At 58.4% G+C, this 19,000-nt stretch overlaps 7 protein-coding genes across 7 annotated transcripts; 4 read left to right on the top strand and 3 right to left on the bottom strand.

Annotated features, from left to right (window-relative positions):
• Nucleotides 1-5,109: 5,109 nt before the first annotated feature.
• On the top strand, nt 5,110-6,171 carry SLS55_007875 (uncharacterized protein; the record flags this gene model as incomplete). The annotated part of the gene is made up of 2 exons (XM_066779290.1): nt 5,110-5,114; nt 5,166-6,171. 2 exons carry the CDS (start codon nt 5,110-5,112, stop codon nt 6,169-6,171), a joined length of 1,011 nt encoding a protein of 336 aa, XP_066630094.1.
• A 58-nt stretch (nt 6,172-6,229) lies between these two features.
• SLS55_007876 (uncharacterized protein) lies at nt 6,230-7,371 on the top strand (the record flags this gene model as incomplete). Its single annotated transcript, XM_066779291.1, has 2 exons — nt 6,230-6,238; nt 6,292-7,371. The coding sequence occupies 2 exons, from the start codon at nt 6,230-6,232 to the stop codon at nt 7,369-7,371; spliced, it is 1,089 nt and encodes a 362-aa protein (XP_066630095.1).
• Nucleotides 7,372-7,713: 342 nt separating this feature from the next.
• SLS55_007877 (uncharacterized protein) lies at nt 7,714-8,601 on the top strand (the record flags this gene model as incomplete). The annotated part of the gene is made up of 1 exon (XM_066779292.1): nt 7,714-8,601. The coding sequence occupies one exon, from the start codon at nt 7,714-7,716 to the stop codon at nt 8,599-8,601; it is 888 nt and encodes a 295-aa protein (XP_066630096.1).
• A 2,801-nt stretch (nt 8,602-11,402) lies between these two features.
• Nucleotides 11,403-13,702, bottom strand: AKR1 (palmitoyltransferase akr1; the record flags this gene model as incomplete). Its single annotated transcript, XM_066779293.1, has 3 exons — nt 11,403-12,367; nt 12,630-13,434; nt 13,487-13,702. 3 exons carry the CDS (start codon nt 13,700-13,702, stop codon nt 11,403-11,405), a joined length of 1,986 nt encoding a protein of 661 aa, XP_066630097.1.
• Nucleotides 13,703-14,265: 563 nt separating this feature from the next.
• TIF35 (translation initiation factor eIF3 subunit g) lies at nt 14,266-15,218 on the bottom strand (the record flags this gene model as incomplete). The annotated part of the gene is made up of 3 exons (XM_066779294.1): nt 14,266-14,321; nt 14,374-15,152; nt 15,202-15,218. 3 exons carry the CDS (start codon nt 15,216-15,218, stop codon nt 14,266-14,268), a joined length of 852 nt encoding a protein of 283 aa, XP_066630098.1.
• A 476-nt stretch (nt 15,219-15,694) lies between these two features.
• On the top strand, nt 15,695-16,582 carry SLS55_007880 (uncharacterized protein; the record flags this gene model as incomplete). Its single annotated transcript, XM_066779295.1, has 1 exon — nt 15,695-16,582. One exon carries the CDS (start codon nt 15,695-15,697, stop codon nt 16,580-16,582), a length of 888 nt encoding a protein of 295 aa, XP_066630099.1.
• A 236-nt stretch (nt 16,583-16,818) lies between these two features.
• SLS55_007881 (uncharacterized protein) lies at nt 16,819-18,848 on the bottom strand (the record flags this gene model as incomplete). The annotated part of the gene is made up of 4 exons (XM_066779296.1): nt 16,819-17,416; nt 17,529-17,675; nt 17,746-18,232; nt 18,455-18,848. 4 exons carry the CDS (start codon nt 18,846-18,848, stop codon nt 16,819-16,821), a joined length of 1,626 nt encoding a protein of 541 aa, XP_066630100.1.
• Between the last annotated feature and the right edge of the window lie 152 nt (nt 18,849-19,000).

Raw genomic sequence — 19,000 nt, forward strand, 5'->3', positions numbered from 1 at the left:
CTGCAGCTGCAGTTGCGCAATCAACGCGTGTTTCCTGGGTGTTTACATACGTTCGCTGACGCCCTTGCAGGCATTTTGCTCATGGACCCTCACGAGGTCGCTGAATGAACAGCACAAGTGTTCCGAGTACATGCATCCCTGACGTGCATCTCCACCGTCGGCCGCCGGCAACTTCCACCGGAGCGTTGCTATCTGCTCGGACCTCCATAAAAGATCAACCTGGCATTTTCCGTCCACCACGGCCAACGCAACCTCTTTGAACTCCGTTGCGTACACCTGTCTAAACCCGCATTGAATCCGATGCCGCATCGTTCAATAGTGCCGGTCGTTAAAAGCGCACGTCAGTGGTGCTCGGGCTTGCGCGAAGTCCGTTGGATACGGATAGCAACGGTGGCCGGTCGAGTTTCGTCCCGTCCATGCGCCGCCGGAGCATTGCGTGTCTATCATGCATGACCTCCTATTTCTTTTTTTACTTTGAGGCTCTGGGAAAGCCATGCCGACCGCCACACCGGGGTTCCCCAGCTCATTGCGGCCGTTGAGGCCACAGCGTCACCACTTTGTTATACAGCAGCTGACGCATTAGGCAAGAATCAATGAAACACCCTAGCAGCAGGACTAATCGACACGAATACGTCATCCGCGCGGTTCTTCCGAATAGCCCATCTCTAGCTCGCTGCGCCGGCGAAACACGGCCGTTGGCAATTCACTTACCCGATTTGACCGAGCCTTGTTGGCTTGGCTGCGCCGACCGATCCGGGAGATGCGACGGATGCGAGGAATGCGAGGGCAGGGGGAGGGAGGAAACCACCTACGCGCCGCCATGTTTGGTACAGGCGGTCAGTGTGTCCGTTGGATCACTCACTTTTCCTCCAACGACGGAGCTGAGTTTATTTGCTTAGCCGTGGCAGACGGCTAATGCAGGGACATACGAATACGCCTGCAGGAGCACCGAAAGCAACACGCAGTCTGCATTGGTGCTTTTTCTTTTCTTCCCAGCATCCGAGGAAGACCGTTGTCCACCGACGTCTGTCGTCATCGTCGAAGCTGCTGGACATGGGCGCGACCCGGGCGACTGGAAAATCCACGCTGCGCCTGCGACAAACCCCCCAGGAGTCTGCGCCATGCCCAGCGCCCTCTGGCCTTCGTCACGCGCTAATGTATCGCTGGTCACAGCGCAAACTTTGCGATCTGATCCTGAATCTGCGTGCCATTCTGCGAGTGGCAATGATCTCTCAGACGCAGGCGGGCCGCGGCAAAGATCGGTGTGCATATATTTGGATGGAGGGGTTTCGACGACGGAGGCGTCAGAAGGGTTACCAGCGTCGGTTATGCTCTGCGGTCTTGACTCAGCCCACCCGGCGAGTGGTGAGCCTATCGGAAGGCGCGCACCGTGCTTGCACCTCCTCGTTCCGTGCTGTGGCAGGGCAAACGCATGAAAATGCGTACGCAATAGAGAGAGACGGTGGACAACGAGGCGGGCGGATGCCGGCCGTGCCAGCCAATCGCGCCGCCACCCCCACCATCCTGTGCCGGTTCAGGATGAGCTGCCCATAAGCACCAAGGAAAAACCGAGAGGAGAAATAAAGAGAGGCCGTTTGATGTCGTACGACATGTTGAGCCACGCGCGGTAAAGCACGACGGGGTGCCCCGAGCCGTGGTGTGCTCCTCGTCATCAGCTAATAAGCCAGCCATGTGGGCGGGCAGGTGGGCAGCCGTATGCGGGCATGTCCCATATTGCATGCTGCTGCTAGTTCATGCCGCCGGGCTGCGGCGCGGTGCAGTGTGTGCGGCCAACCCTAACGGCCGCCGCGCGGCGCAACACAATTGCGACGGCGCGATGCTCCGTGGGCCTGGTCTGTGGTGAGCTCACCATTGGCGTCGTCCCACTTGGGGCCCTATTGATTTTTCTGACTAGAGGCACGGAAGGATTCGAGAGAATCTGCAGCCGGTGGGCGGGGAGCTGGCACCTGGCCAAGCGACGTTACACACGCGCTACCGCGGGCATGTGACAATGACGGCAGCCGCTCCATGGAAGGCACGACGAGCAACGGATGCGGGCGTCCCGGCGCAGCGGTGCTGGTGGCAGCAGTGTGCAGTGCGGTTGCAGGGAGCGGTGGGTTTATTTTCGGCAGCGGCTGATCACAGCTCTCGCTCTGTGGCTCCTCCTGCTCTCATCAATCAGCATCGGCTTTCGTCGTCACTGTCAGGCCCCAAGGCGGGCTGCAGAGGCCGCCAGGCAGTCAGGCAGTCAGCAAGCTGCCCTGCCGCCCACGCGAAGCCGTGAAACCACGCCCGCCCCGTCCGCGTGGACGTCCCTGGGTCCCTGCAACCCGCCCGCGCGCATGGCCGCAGCGCTGCGGTCCGTTTTTCATCAGACACCGACTCGCTCGTTGCCGCCGCGACTCAGCGCGGCGGGCTGCTCCTTGATTGATGGAGAGACTTTAATGCGCTCGCGCTCGCCGCGGTTTGGGTCCAATGGCGATCGTCGCCCGCAAGTGGAGAGAGGGAGGGGCCCAGAGTGGAGGACCGGCTGTTTGTTTTGCTGCTGCTCATCATCGGCCGCGAGCGGTGCGCCGCGTGCGCAGCCATGGCCAGGGTTGAGGTCTGCCCTGGCGTGCCCCTCTACCGTTAGGGCCACGCGCCAAGCCGCGCTGCCTGAGTCGTCCGCGCCCTCGTCCTCGGAGCCGCGACTCGAGTCCCTTCTTCCATAACTCGGGCCAAACCCACAAGCTCAAACCCAGCCGACGGGATGAGATCAGCTCCCGCCCGCGGCATAAACAAGGTCCAACAGGGCATTTTTCGTCAGGCCGCCCAGCGCCTTGTCTTTGCCCTGGATTATTTTTAACCAGTCGCGCCCGCTCAGTCAGCATGGGAAGCACATCCGCCATGACGGACGGAGGAACCCGTCCGGACGCGGGGACTGTGCCCTGCCTATCCTTTTTTTTTTTTTTTCTGGGTGCTCTGCGCAAGCTTCTCCGCATTTGATGAGTGGAAGGTTGCGAGGCAAAAAGATTAACCCATATATATTGGCTCTCGCACGCTAGGTTCTATAGGCCGAAACGTTGTCGGCCCGTTGCTAGGCTTTTGGCGCGGCAAAACCAAGGGGATTTGCACACCTTTGGGACCCCGACCTGCCCAGTTTCGTATTTTCTGTATACCACGTAGGGAAGATCCGGGAATTGCGGCGCGTATGTACGCCTTGGTAAGCACGCGGAATTGTTTGCGAGGGCGCGGCGCGGCGCAGCGCGATATTGCGCTCGTCGCAGGTCGTCACAGACCAGACCAGAGCTCAAGCGAGAGCAGCAAGCAAGCAAGCAATCAATCAATCAATCAATTGACCGGTCACGGGGCGGGGATTGGTGGTGGGCTGGTCGGCGACAGCAGCGGCAGCGGCAAAGCAAAAGCCGCGGGTTGCACCAACGGCGCAAACATGACGCAGCTCGAGATCGGAGCGGGGGACCTCCATCTCGCAGGGGCGGCGGCGTCCGTACGAGCCAGCTGCTTCCTGGCTGCGCAATGCTCCGGCCGGGCGTGCGTGGGTGGTACAGGGCGTGGAGGGCTACGCACGTACGATGCATGAACTCATCAAATGGGGCAAATTGCGCCAGGCGTCTGGCAACAATATTGCCAACGGCGCGCGCGCTGCCCCCGGCGTGGGCGGTCCCAAGGGTGCCCGCCCCCGAGCGCTGGGCCGGGAAGGCAGCCGAGAGCCGTCGCTGCTCTCGTGGCGTGAAAGGTCGCAGCAGGACAGGCGTCGCTCAGCCAGCCGCGGGCACGCGCCCGCCCGCCCCCGGCAGCTGGAGGGCGTGTGGGCAGGGACGCGGGATCCGCAGCTTCGGAACAGAGCTAAGAGCTAAGCTTTGCGGTAAAGTTGGCTGGCCCCGGGTAGATCGAGAGGTGATCGCTGAGCCAGCGCGGCGAATCAGGGCGGCGGGCAGCAGCGCAGGCGGCGCGGGGAACGCGGAGAGACCCTGCCCGGCGCGCAGCAGCTCGTGGGCGCTGGCCGGCAGGCGTCGGGGTCCGTAGGGATCCGTAGGGGCTCCCTGGGCGGGCGCAAGGCACCGCGCCAAGCAGCAGGCGCGGAGCCGGGGGCGCCAAGGCAGCGTGAGTCGTGCTGTCGGCCGCAAGCTGAGCCCCCGGCGAGGCCTCCAGACGCCGGTGGGCAGCGGGGCGTGGCAGGCGTGGCAGGGCGGGAATCTCCGCCCGCGCGTTGGACGTACGCGCCGTTGCAGGCTGCGGGCGGGCAGAGAGGTCTGCAATTCATCGTAGCGCGGCGCGAGTCGGTCGCAGCGGCTCTGGACGCACGGGGCGCCATCCGCCGAGGAGCGCGCAACCTCAGTCCATCACGATGGCCTGCGTCCTTCCCGAGTGAGAGCGCGCACCAGCGCCTCGTCGCAGATAATGGCTCTGCTTATCACGGCCGCATCGGGCAACGTGCGAGTCCACTTTCCGTCCCCGCCGCCGCATCGCCGCCCTCGCTGCACCGACCTCCGTCACCAAGCCCTACCACGAGGCTGCGTTATAATAGCCTTAAGCTTTCCAAAGACGTTGCCCACGCCTGTGCCTGTGCCACTCACCCGCCCCGACCCTCCGCCTCCAAGCCGCCGAAGCCCACGCCTTCGCCCTGCGCGAGCCAATGCCTATTTTAAACTCCAGCTGCATGCCCATCTACTAGTAGCCTCCCGCTGCCCGCGCCCTAGCCTCCGCGCGCCGCCCGCCCAATTGCCTGCCGACCAGCCTGCACTGCTACCCCACTGACACTGTGGCGCCGGCCCACTCCTTCATTTGCGTCCGTACGCCCCTAGTCCAACTGCCAGAGAACCCTGCGGTCCGATTGAACCTCGCTCGTCATTTTTCACCACTCCTGCCCGCTCCGCCAGCTGCCAGCTGCCCGCCAGCCCAACGCCCCTCAGCTCTGGACCCCAAGCAACAACATCCTCAGCCAGCTCTTGCAGCAAGAATCCCACGCGCCTACCCAGACCTCTGCCCAGATCGACTGTGGATCTCGTCTCGGTCCGCTCTCGCCGAAGACGGATTCGACCAGGGTGACTGATCACCACCAGAGCCCCCCGGACCTGACCACGAAGCCTTTCTCACGCACCCCCGCCAATGTCGTCCGCTGGTGGTGGAGGTCAGGCTTCGCCTGCTTCGCAGCGCCGTGGCAGCGAAACCGCCGATGCCACGGCCGCAGGAACCACCAAAGACAACACCAAGGCCAAGGCAGCCGCCGACTCGACGAACACCAAAGCCCGCAAGAGAACCAAGACCGGCTGCTTGACGTGTCGGAGACGCCGCATCAAGTGTGGAGAAGAACGGCCCATCTGCAACAACTGCGTCAAGTCAAAGCGCCAGTGCGAAGGCTACAACCAGCGCGTCATCTTCAAGCCGCCCATCGGCGACTGGCCCGGCAGCACCCCCGCGAGCACGCTCCCCTACCACAGCGGCGTCATCCCCGGCGACCGTCCCGTTTTCCAGCAGCCCTTCCCTGGTCCGCAGTCGTCAGGGATGCCGTATGGCGCTCTGCAACCTGGCCAGCAGCAGTATCCGCTGCCGCAGTATGGCCAGTTCACCGGTGTCGACCCCTTCAGCGGCGGTGCGTTCACCAGTGGGCTGGTCCAAGATGGCTCATATGTCGCCCAGGCGCCCCCTTACAGCCAGCCGATGGACCCCTCATATCAACAGCGCTCGTACTCCATGGGTGCCATGCAACCAGAATACTCGCGGCAGATCCAGCCTCAGCCTTCATATCCCTCGCAAGCACACAGACAGTCCGTACACTTGCCGTATCACACCACCGCGAACATGGGACAAGGAATACCCGCATATTCTCCACCACCGCAAACCCAACAATATGGCCAGCAGAATCACGCGCCGCATCAGACCCAGTACAGCCAAGGCATCCAGTACCCTGCAGCGACCACGGCGGCTGATACGTATAGGCAGCCACTTCCCCTAACTCAGACCACAGAGGTTTTGCATGCGGCAGACCAGGACGTTTTGGTATGGCAGAAGTTAGCCAGCGCTCGAGCGAACGAGGAAGAGCGCCTTGCCTTGCAGTCACCCGAGAGCGTCTCACGTCCGTATCCGGGCATGTCCCCACAGTTTTCCCCCGATGCCGGCCAGACAGGTATAGGTATGCCGTTCATACCCTCGCAGCAGCTCTGTTTTTAATTGGTCTGTTTGTTCCGTGGATGGTGAGAGCCATTGATTGCAAAAACAATGCAAGGACATGATTGTAGTAAGCTAACGCGCCGGTTGGTGGCAGGACAACGCACACCCACCACCCAACAGGCCGTCCCCTTCCAGGGCGGACTGCAAACGTCCGGCTTTTCCGCGCACCACACTAGCCCAACCGAAGCCCTCCAAGAAGCCGCGGTAGAATACGAAGACGACGATTACTATGACGTGCACTCGGATGACGAGATGGAGCTGTTGCCGGCACAGGAGCAGGCCCTGGCCCATGGCCAACAACGCGACTTCGAGCTGATGATGCAGATCCATCAAGACAGCGTGAACGAATTGAACGTCAGGCACTACAACACCTTCCTCTACTCGGGCATCTTGGATCACTACCGAGCGGAACAGGTCGCAAATCCGCTGCGAAACCCACAGACCGCGCGTGTGTTCGCACACTTCATCCACGCCACCGGACCCAGTCTTTCCATCTTCGAGAGAAGGGTTCGAAATGCTTCTGCCATGTTCAGTGAACGCCCAGTCCACCCGAGTCAGCAGTCCTTGTGGACTTACACGCTTCCAATGATGGCGTTGAACCATCAAGGGCTGCTGCACTCTATGCTTGCATTGTCCTCGCTGCATATCGCCAAGTTGCAACGCGCTTCGGTCACGCCCTCCTTCAAACACTACGCCTACGCTCTGAAACGTGTACATCATGCCGTGGGACACCCCAAGAAAAGACACCACGTCACGACGCTGGCGGCCTGTCTCATGCTTGGTCTGTACGAGGTGATGACTGCCGATCATGTAAAGTGGACTAGCCACCTGCTGGGTGCAAAGCAATTGTTCGTCGAGATCGATTACGCGGGCATGACAAAAGCGTGGCGCAAGAAAAAGGCGGAAGAAGATGCGTTCGAACGGAACTTTGCCTACGAGAACCCTGGTCTGACCATGCAACAACCGCGATACCTGAACAAGGAGCCGAGCAACCTGCCAGATGAAAGGGTCGTCAGCGTACTGACCGGACATCAGATCCGCTACGATGACTTTGGGAAAGTTTTTGACGACCAGGGCAAAGACGGTGGCAAGGCTCCGGAACCGGATCTGACGCATTACGAGACTTATCAGGATTTGTGGTGGTGGTTTGTGAGGCACGATGGGTTCCAGAGCGCCATCAGTGGCAATGGACTTCTGTAAGTCAACCGATCATATGGACGATGGCTTTGGCTGACTCTTCACAGTTTGGACTATACGAGATGGTCCGACTGTCCGCCACGCGCGCCTCTCGGTAAACCCGACGCATTGTACGGAACTCACGACCATTCCTTACTCCTCCTCGGCCGCATCGCAGAATTCGCATCAAGAGACCGGGAAAGGAAGATTCAGGCAGTGCATATGAATGGTGGTCAATGGAGGCCCGGGTTGGGCATGCCAGGTCCTCCACCAGGCCAGTCCCCTCAGGCACAACGACCGGGGATGCCTCCACAACAAGGACCACCAGGCGGTGGCGCGCCGCCGCCACAGATACCGTTCTACGGAATGGCGCCCAGCTCTTCGGCGCGCTACATGCCTTCCGCCTTCAAACCCGAGAACTCGCCCTCGCCCGACCCATCCGTCAAGCTCGAAGACCAGGCCGGCCTCCAAGCCGCCACGCAACAGGCGCTGGCGGAATGGCAGTCGATCCGCGACGCCCTCTCGCACTACGCCTCGCACCTGGGCCCGGCCTTCGCCCCCCTCGCCGACGAGTTCACGACGCCAATCCCCAGCCCGTTCGGCCCCGCGCTGCAGTACCGCAGCTTCGACATCGCGGTGCTGTGGTCGCAGTACCACATGCTCGAGATCATCCTCACGCGGTCGCACCCGTCGATGCCGCCCGCGGCGATGATGGCGGCGGGCGTGGCGGCGCAGCAGACGGCCCGCCTCGCCACGGACATTGGCCGCATCGTCGCGGGCATCTTCAGCGGCCTCGGCCCGCACGGCGCCCCGCTGAACCCTTCCATCGGCGCCGCCCTCATCGAGTGCATCATGCCCCTTTTCTTCGCCGGCATCCAGTACGTCGACCCCCACCAGCGCGACTGGCTCGTCGTCAACGTCAAGGACATCGAAGCCCGCACCGGCTGGGCGTCCGCCGGACTGGTCGCCAACGGCTGCCAGAAGGTGTGGGAGCGGGCCGGGCTCGCGGGGCGTGGGCCGAGGTACGACTACCGGAGGGAGGATCCGGATAAGAATCCGGACGAGCGCATCAGCGGCAGGAAGGAGGAGCGTGCGGCGAGCGAGGGGAGGAGCTTGACGCAGGAGGAGGAGGAGGCGGCGAAACAGGAGTTGAGCGATCGGAGGTATATCTGGACGAATCCGGGTACGAGGGTGCATTGGGCCATGGGCATTTTGAGCGAGGAGCAGGATTTGATTAGACCGCCGGGGGTGTGAGTGAGGAGGCTGTGGAGATGTCGTGGATGCCGTCATCTCGTTTTCTTTTGTGTTCTCTTTCTTCCTTTCTTCTCTTTCTTGAGATGTGTGTTACTATCTTCCTCTTTTTTCCTTTTTTCTCTTTTATCTCGGTAGCCCTTCTCTGCTTCTTGTTTGTTATTTTCTTGTGTTTTATCATTTCGCAAAGCGATGGGAAATACGGATGTTTTTCAAGTCCTAACAGGAATTCACGTCTTTCAATGGGGCAAAAGACGTGTGAAAACACACGTCATTGGGAGTTTTGATATCTCGGTATGTTCTCCTATAGTTTTCGCTGAAGCGAAAGGAAAACGAGTGTTGAGCTATGCATTTTGGAAAACCCTGCTACGGATTTCGGTCGTATTGGTTTGCTGTTGTTTCTGCTGGAGACTACCAGAAGGGACAGGGACGAGAGGGAAATAACGAGTAGAAGGAGGGCTTCGAAAACAGAAATATATACCCTTACCCAGGTCATTATGGTGGTGATTTATCATACCCTACCTACCACACTGTCTCTTGTATTCTACCTACACGACTAGTGGAAGCCGACAGAGTATTCATGTGGCAACTTGAGTCGATATCTTCGTCTGGATATGTACCTCGAATTCCAATAGCAATAGCTCGTGAATCTCCAAATTTGGCTAGTGAGACTGAAAGCCTTCGGTGGATCGTGGAGAATTCAAGTGTAGGAAGACAGCAGCCGCCACGGCCTTTATGTCACCTTCAATTGCGATGAATAAAATACTCATAGCCTGTCGAACAAGGGTTCGTAGATACACTATGAGCTGTCTATAGTTTCTTTGAATGTCATACTTCAAGGCTGAATATTCACGGTGGTAACAATAGAAGTGCTTCTCGAGTTGAGTTGAGCGGGGCTCAGATAGGTACCTCGACGGCTTTCGCTTAGTCGATGTGCCATGTACGAGGGCGCTATAAGGCGTAAGGGAGCGATCTGCCCGGCTCGGCGGTATCCAGCTCACTGACGGCTTATTCAAAAGGATGGTTCGTGTTCAGGTCGGGTCAGGCATCTTAGGCTGACAAAAAGAACCTTGCAACTCTGTTGTCGATGATCGTGGTAAAGTGCTGCGGAATTCCCCGTTGCGGCTATGGAGGAGGAAGTGCGGAGGCGCGCGGATTAGTCGATTGCTTGCATTGCTCTTGTGCACATCCAATCGGCTTGCAGCAGTCTCACCAGACACAGGCAAGGCTGCGCGAATCATTTGATAGCGGCACTTTCCACAGCCACAATTTTTCCGGGTTTAGCCTACCTGGACCAATTGTACTTGAACAAGCTGCAAGTTGCGGCACTTGCCGTTTCGCTGCGCGGTCACTTAAGGCCGATCTGGGAATTTCGACATTTTGCAGCCTTAACTGCGCCGTCCATGGAGAAAGTGGTGTCTAAGATGACTATAAAGCCTGGAGCCCTGCTATTTCACTTCACCATCTATAGGCTCCAGCAACCTTCCAAACCATGTGCTCTTCAATCTGTTTGAGCTTCCTCGCCTTAACGTTCCTTTGTTTATGCGTATGCGGGATGGGTATCGGAGATTCGAAGTCTACAAGTCAACCGCCCAACTCCACGAATCCTCTAAACTCTGCCAACGAGACTGAACGCGGCCGCTGGATGGTCACTGTCGACACTGTGGTGGCCATTATCTTCGGCATCCTGAGCACCGTTCTGGCAACTATCAACCTCTTCTTGTCGGGAGTCCGACGGCCTGGAGCTAGATGAAAGTACGCATGTATGCACCACTATTCCTACATATGTATTATACTGTACCAGTGATCGCTTACTCGAACTTAGCTAGTCCACTAGATACTTGTTGAAGGCAGACCGGGAAAGTGGATGGGTGAAATATTTATGATAAGCGCAAAGACACTTTTGAATACCTTCAAGCATTCTTGAGTGGCAGGAACGCATGCGTACACTAGCAATAGTTGCTTAGACAACTTTGCCTTATTTGCGCATGCTATTGCATATCATTGTCCAAATCCAGCCTGCTTCAAGTTTTGGTCGTCGTTTTCGTGAACACTTTGTAGCGAGTCGGAAAAGAGCCGTAGTCGGCACCAATCTCGCTACGTTCCATTATGCTTGTAGAGATTTGCAGTGTTTAGACGTCCAGGGGTTTCCGGGAACAGACGGGCGCTCGAAATTGTGAAAGACGACATGTCTTTCAGGAAATTTGTGTTTCTTAATGTTTTAAATGAAGACGTTCCGGGTAATCGTGAGTTCTACGCTAATAAATAAACATAATATAAGGCCTTTCGCGCATTGCGCCCGATTTAATAGGCTGAGAGGGGTACGAAACCCTCCCTGCTATGGTCTACTGGTTGTATATTCGAATCGGTATTTCAGTAAGATACGAGTTGTAGTTGGTAATTGCCTTTTCGATCATTTCACATCGATAGTTCACCCACGATACTCTATGTATGTATCATTCCATGACTTCAGCCAGCAACTCATTTCCCCCAGCATGCAGAACTATGTTTGTAGCCGTTTCATTATTTTGTTCTCATATCATTATCTGTCTCATATACTACAGTCCAGCGCGCGAACAGGTCCAAGGAAAAAAACACCCGCTGGCCCGCTCTCGAAATCCATACCACAGATAATGCAGTATAAAAGAAGTGTACACCAACCCAACCCATGTATCTCTAAAACAGACTCTCGGAAGAGAACAGAAAGGAAACAGGCAGGAAACCACCCGCTCCAGCAGGAGGACCCATCATCACTCTACTCTCCCCCCCACCAAAACAACAACACCGCACAGAGAGACAAACAATCACACCTCCTCCTCTTCCGCCGCAACACTCTCATACCTCCCACCTTCATCACCGCCGCCGCCGCGCCTTCTCGCCTTCATCTTCGGCGGGGGCTCGTAAACCCTCGTCCAGTTGACCCTATCACCGCCCAACACGGCCTCCCCGTTCTCCCGCTTCTTGAACATGGGCGCCGAATCGCACCAGAAATCGCGGCAGTTGGTGATACAGCCGCGCGTGAAGGGGTTCTCGCGGCGCTGCGCCAAGACGGCCTGAGCGTTGGAGCCGTGCAGCGCCGTGGCGATGAAGGTGTCGATGCCGAACATGCGCTTCCACTGCTCGAGGCAGCCTGCCTTCTGGTGGTGACCGCCGGCGCCGCGACGACCAGGTCCTCCGGCGGGACCGGCACCCGCGGCGTCGACTTGGCCACCGATGGCGGAGGTGCTGCCGGTCGTGATGAAGGAGGTGAGCGGGTCCGGCGGGCCGTGGCCATGGTTGTGGCGCATGGCCTCGAAGGTGGTTTGGGCGCGGGCGATCTGCAGGAGTTGGACGACGAGGAGCATCGTGACCCAGATGAGCTGGAGGCAGGCCCAAATGGTGAGGATGATGGTGAAGGGATCCTTGTGTAGGGTGGAGCACAGCTCGGGGTCAAGGACGTTGCACTCGGGCGCTTCAGTCGGCGGCGGCAGGACAGTCAGATACTCCAGCACCAAACGGACGAGTGAAAGAATTCCGAACTCCAGGCAGGCGATATACATGACAAAGTGGCGGTGGTTGTTGTTGGCAACACAGTTGTCGACCCAGGGGCAATGGTGATCTTCCTTGGCAACACACCGGTTACAGCGTTTGCAGTGTTTGCTCCGCAGTGGACGGCGAACCATGCAGTGGACGCAAAAGTTGGCCTCGTCGAACTTGCGGGCCTCCAGCAGCTCGTCGATTACCGCTTTCTGTTGAGCACGTGAGCTCGACTTGGGGATATATCCAGGGTCTGAAATCATTGTCAAAAAGTAAAAGTAGGTTGTCAAGCAGTAGAAAACCATAAAACAAAGGTTCGTGAAGGGGGCACTCTTGAATGTCCCTGCAAGGTATCAGCGGTTTTGCTTCGCTCGTCGAAATGCAGGGGCACCTTACAGGGTAGAACATGTGTAATGTAACGCACGCCAGCCCAAAATAGAGTGCCGGCAAAAACGCCAGATAGGAACGGCTAACGCTCGTCAGTATGACCCTTCCCCGGAAAGGGTGGGAGTTACGTACTGTTTTATGTACCGTCTTCATGTCCCCCGGTGCCCATCTCAACAGCTGCTGCGCGATCCACTGCAGAATGTACGAGGTTCCAAGCGCTAACGGGATAGCTATGTATATGACCATATGGCTTAGGATGTAGAGCACGCATATGAGCATGAAGAAGGGCCACAAGAAGAAGAATTTGTTGAGAAAGGCTCTCCGGTCCTTGATCAAGCTCTGTAGCGGGAAGTACTTGGGAGTGCCGTCGGGATTGTAGCCTGAGTCGGAGAGGGCCTTGTGCCATTGGCGACCGGTATTCATGTCTTGGGCGGTAATGGCAGGCGTTTTGCCGTCGTTGTTCTCGACGAAGCGGTCCGAGCCATACTCGACGAGCTTCTGGATGCAACCCACGCTGCCCTTCACCAACGCCCAGTGTAGTGCCGTGAAGCCTTGGTCGTCGCGCGCGTACACGTTGGCGCCCCAGCGCAGCAAAACCTCGACAACAGCGGGGAAGCCCTTGTACGCGGCCCACATGAGCGCGGTGTGGCCCTGAGCGTCGGGGATGTCGATGGGGAGGTCCTGGTGCAGCAGCAACACCAACTGGAAGACATTGCCGTCCAGCGTCGCGCTGTGTAGGAGGTTGAAGCCTTGGTCGTCGGTGAGCAGCGGATCGGCACCGCGCGAGAGGAGCAGGGCAACGATGTAGTAGTTGCAGCGCTTCGCGGCCCACAGGACGGGGGTGGCTACGGCATCGCCGCCTCGCGCGTTTACGTCGGCGCCCGAGTTGAGGAGAAAGTGGCAGAGACCGTAGTGGTTATTGATGGCAGCCCACTGTAGAGAGACTCAGTCAGCGCTCGGGCGGAGGAGGGCGGAGGGCGCGTACGTGGAGCGGCGTGATGCCCTGTTCGTCGCGGTAGGTGGCATCGCATTTGCCCGTGTCGAAGAGCTTCTGGATGGCACCAATCTCGCCCAGACGCGCCAGCTGCATGACATCCTCCTCGATCGGGAGCGAGGGCGGGGCGTGCGACATGTCCTTCATCTCATGCTGGTCGCCGGGCGAGGCCTTGGGGTCGGCGCTGGACGAGGGTGCGGAAGACATGGCGGCGGCAGGAGGCGCGCGCGGCGGAAGCGAGGGTGGGCGGCGGTTAGAGCTGGGAGAGCGAGTGAACAGGCAGCAGCGCAATTATCGTCAGTGGCATAACATCATTAGGCGTGCGGCGGGTGTTGTTGTAGCGGAAGGATGAACGGCTGTGACGGCGATAATTAGCAAGCCCGGCGCGCCAGCACGAGGCGCAGCGCATCCCGGCCGCCAGCCAGGGCACCCGCGCACCCGCGCTCCACTTTTCGCCATTCACCACCACTCGAGCCTGGCATTGTTCGCTATCTTCTGTGCATTGCATTTCTCAGCCAATGGATATCTTAGCCCCGAGCCTTTCTCCAACAAAGCCCCTACGCCGCGCGTGCCGCAGCGCATCCCGCGTCCTCTCCCATTCGCCACCCGCTGCGCGGACACGGTGTCAAATGCAGACTGCCAAAAATCATCATGGTATTTTCGTAGCATGTACACCGCACCCGTCCTCAACTTTTGGAAGGAGCCCTCGTCCGCCGAAACAACAAAGAGCCAACGCCATAGGAGATGCACACGCCCAACTATCCCACAACCTAAGTAGTAGACTTCTTCGCAAACTCGACGCGCAGAATAAGATGGCCAAACCCGTCTGCTTGCTGTTAGCTTGTACACTTGATCAACTTCTCCCCGGGGATGCTTACAGCCGTCCACCTTGTCGCACGCAATCTTGGCGTCGTCGCGGTCCGCGAAACTGACGAAGGCGAAGCCCTTTGCACGGCCGGTTTCTCTGTCCTTGGCCAGGAAGACTCTGGTGACGTGACCGAAGCGCGAGAAGATGTCGCGCAGGTCCTGCTCCTCGGTAAACTCGCTGACGTTGGTGACACGGAGGGTGGCCAGGTCGTCCCGCTCGAACTTGCCGCCCATCTTCTCGCCGGTTGCGCCGCCGCGGCCGCGGAGGTGGGGCGGGACGTAGCTGGAGGAGCCGGCACCCAACCCACCGGCGGCCTCGGGCTCGTCGGCATCGCCACCGGCCGCGCCGAGCTCGCCCTCGGGGGCCATGGTGTCCTTGAAGGGACACTTGGTGGTCCAATGGTCGCCCGAGCAAATACGACACTTGATCTTGGCGTCCTTCAGGTTGGCCTTCTTCTTCTCGTGCTCGCTCTTGTCATCGGCGGAGGCCTTCCAGTTGGCCTGGGGGCGGAAGACGATGTTCTCGGCGACGCTGGTGGTGTCGGTCTGCGGGCCGGTGGGCTTGCCCTTCTCTTGGCCGAATTTCGACCAGTGCTTGCGCTCGGCGACGCGAGGGTTCACGACCTGCTTGACGACGGTCTTCTTGATGCGGCGGGTGGTCTTGATCTTCTTGCCATCTTCGCGGATGTAGTAGGTGATGATGGTCTCGGTGCCGTCCTTGTTCTTCACGACCTGGGGCGCCGGGAGAGTGAGCTGGTCCTCGTCCTCCTCCTCGGCCCAGTCGGTGCGTCTGCGCGTGTCAGCTCGGGGAGATCGAGCGGGGTGCGCGGGGAGCTCACCCTGCGACTTTTGACATGGTGGCGGCGTAGATGGTTGTAGTGTTGGCAGAGGGAATTATTTCGCTGTGTGGGGTTATCGCCGGCCGTCGATTGTCTTGTGCTCAGTCGCCAGAGCCTGCGCGGCCGCGCTAACAGCTGCCCACTGCTGACTCACGCTCGCCGGGTCGCCACTGCGCGTCGCCATCACCCCAACGCGTCAAGCCTAAGGCCGAGCTTTGTCAGCGCTACCTTCGGCTTCGCGTTACTAGCGGCTGCCCCGACTACCTAAGCACTCGACGGACTCGGCGGACTCGGCATTGCAGTTGCGACTTCAAGCGCATGTATAAAGCAGATTCGAGGCTCGTCACCATGGGCATTAATTCTACAGCCCCTCTATTCAGAATCAAAACTCCCAAACCCACTCTCGGCTTTCCGCCTGATCAATCAAATCAATACTTACGCCTCGAATACTAAATCATCTACACTAATCATCACTTCTGAGCTCAAACTCAAAATGTCGAAGACCCTCCTCATCACCGGTGCCACTGGCAAGCAGGGCGGTGCAGTCATCAAAGCTCTCCTCGCAGCTAATGCTGACTTCAACATCCTCGCCGTAACCCGCGATTCCTCTTCCGACTCCGCCAAGGCGCTCGAGAAGCAGTCTGCCAAGATCAAGGCCGTCCAAGGCGATCTCAACGACCCCGAGGCCATATTCACCGCCGCCGGCTCGCCTATTTGGGGTGTCTTCAGCGTGCAACTCCCCGGCAGCGAGGAAGAAGCCCAAGGCAATGCACTCGTCGACGCCGCACTTGCCCATGGTGTCCAGCACTTCGTCTTCACCTCCGTCGAGCGGGGTACCCCTCGCCCCAACGTCCCGACCAATGTCCCGCACTTTGCCAGCAAGCACCGCATCGAGGAGCATCTGCTGGCCAAGGCCGGCGACAGGATGACCTGGACCGTCATTCAGCCCGTGGCTTTCCTCGACAACTACAGCGGCTACGCCCCGCAGTTTGCCGCTGCCTTTGCCGCCATGTGGAAGGGTTACCTCGGCGAGGAGAAGAAGCTCCAGGTCATCGCAACCACTGACATCGGCAAGGTCGCCGCCCGCTCCTTCGTCCAACCGGAGAAGTACGCTGGCAGGAAGATTTCCCTTGCCGGTGATGTCCTCAGCTTGAGCGATGTCAGACGCATTTTCAAAGAGAAGACCGGAAAGGAGATTCCAGAGGCTCCTGAGCAGGTTGGAAAGGGGATCGTGGAGGGCAATGCGGACTTGAAGGCCATGTGGACCTGGTTCAACACTGACAGTTTCGGAGCCGATGTTCCAGCGCTCAGGAAGGAGTTCCCAGACCTCATGGACTACGGCACCTGGTTGGTGAAGGAGGGCGGTTACAACGCTCAATAGCGGAGAGTGAGGGAAAACGGAATCGTTACCTGCTTACAATTGCGAGCGTCGCGCGTTGAAAGATACACATAACAATAATACTCATGTCTATTACTTCCCATCCTAATTACGACGAGATCTCCCACTGTGTCAATCACGAATAGATAACTTGATAGGAGTGCATCCTCGATCTTCTGCTCGCCGGTACCGACGAGACTAAACTGCCAGAGGGACTGCTCACCTCCTCCCCGACCAACCTAATGCGTGTATCTGAAAAACGGATTCTTCCTGTCCGTCTCATCCGCAAATGCCATCCTCTCCCTCAACACCTCCCGCTCACCATCCTCCATGGCCGCCAACACCTCGTCCTTCCTCTTGTTCAGCCACCCGTTATACATCCTCAGCACCACAACCACGACGCAACTCGCCGCCAAACACGCCATGATGCTGATCTTCCCACTCGCATACCCGGGCGCCTCGTCGCTCCTAAACGTCTGCGTGCCCAGCACGTTCCCCGTGCAAAACGCCACCAGCGTCAGCGCGTTCACTGTCACTTTCTTGCTGTGGCCCGCGACATTGGACGCGTTCCAGGCGAGGTTGATCATGAAGCCGGCGCCGAAGGTGCCGCTCAGGAAGGACGCGGCGAGCAGCGCGGGCTTGTTGTGCGGGACCCCCGCGGCGTCGACGAAGCCGTACATCAGCGCGGCGGCGAGGATGGTGGGGATCAGGCAGAGGAGCATCACGGTCGAGCGGTCGTTCCAGCGGTCGGATAGGTAGCCGGCACCGAGGACGAAGACAATCCCGATGGCACCGTTGGGGGCGTCGAGGATAAGGGCTTGCTGGTCGGTGTAGCCACTGAAGGGAAAGGGGGAATGTAAGTCAGAATATTTCTCTAAAACGAAAAAAGGAAAAAGGAGAAATATATGCTTTTTAGTGAGAGGTTCGTGGTGATGAAGAGAAAACTTACAAGGTCGTCAACAGGATATTGTTGAAGTTGGAGATGCCACCGTTCGGGATGGACGAGAGCATGACACTCAAGAAAATAAGCCAGACACGAAGGTCGCGGAAAGCTTCGATGATTTGATCCTTCTTGACATGTTTGTTCTGAGTCCCACTGCAAAGAAGCTGATAGTTAGCAAGGATTCCTGACGGATATCCAAATGAGTAGGGATGCGGTATCGTACCTCTGATTCTCCTTCACCCTCATCAACGCCGCCACCTTCTCCGCATCGCTAAACCTCTTCGCCTTCACCGGCGAGTCCGGCAAGAACACACAAACCAACACCCCCACCACCATCGTCAACACGCCAATAGCCAAAAAGAAGATGCGCCAAGTAGCAAACTTCGTCTCGCCCTCAGCAAAACTGATGCCGTACGCGACCAGCCCGCCAAAGATCTTGGTGATGGAGTTGCAGACGTAGAACCACGAGACGCGCGTGCCTTGCTCCTCTTTGCGATACCACATGGCGATGATGAGCACGAGAATGGGTGCCACGCACGCTTCGAAAACGCCGAGCAGCGTGCGGCAGACGGCGAGCCCCGCGAACGACGATGTGCCCGCGTGGCAGCAGAGCACGATGCCCCAAAGTACAATGTTGGCGCCGAGGTAGAGGCCGAGTCGAGAGACGCGTTGCGCAAGGTACTGCGTGGGGAATTCGGTGGCGAGGAAGCCTTTTTAGTGTGGTCTTGTTAGTCAAGCGCATCTCCTTCGTCACTTCAGAGGTAGCAGTTGATAGTTAAAGCGTATGCTCTCTTGCCCACCGTACTACAAAACACGATGCGTTCGGGGAAGTACTGCTTGACATGTCGCGAGTAAAAAGGAAAAGGAGACCCAACAGCTTGTGCCGAACACAAATGCGAACAAAAAAAAAAAAAATAGCCCATGGTACTCACCGATATAAAACAACATGCTCACATGGCTGTACTGCTGTCCCTTCAGCCCCGTATCCTCCCTTAACCCCATGACGCTCGTATAGCTCAACGTGTTCTTGTCCAAGAACTGCAGGAAGTACGTCCCCGCCAGCAGCGGCGTGATGGTCCAGTCGATCTTCCGCAACAGCCTCTTCCGCGCCCCCTCATCCTCCAGCATCGCCGCCCCCTCAGCCGCGATCTCCGCCGCGCGCGGATGGTTTTGCAAGAAGGCGAGGGCCTCGTCGGCATCGTGCAGGGACGTCGTTGGCAGTGCGATCTCCTTGTCCGCAACGGTGACGGTTTCGCCGGCCTCGAAGTCGACGAAGGGTTTGCTGCTACCAGGCAGGGGGGAGGAAGAAGGCTTTTCGTCTGCCATGCTCGGTCGGGGAGAAGGCGTGTTGGAGACAGTTTCCCTTCCGAAGCGCGCAGTATAGACAAGCGTAAAACGCGGCAGTGAGCTATGTATCGAAGTGCAAAAAAACGGCAGCTGGAACGGGAATGAAGCACGATTTATTTGGACATCGACAT

The sequence above is a fragment of the Diplodia seriata genome (assembly GCF_021436955.1).
Source record: "Diplodia seriata strain FDS-637 chromosome Unknown scaffold_8, whole genome shotgun sequence".
In the NCBI taxonomy this organism is placed as follows: domain Eukaryota; kingdom Fungi; phylum Ascomycota; class Dothideomycetes; order Botryosphaeriales; family Botryosphaeriaceae; genus Diplodia; species Diplodia seriata.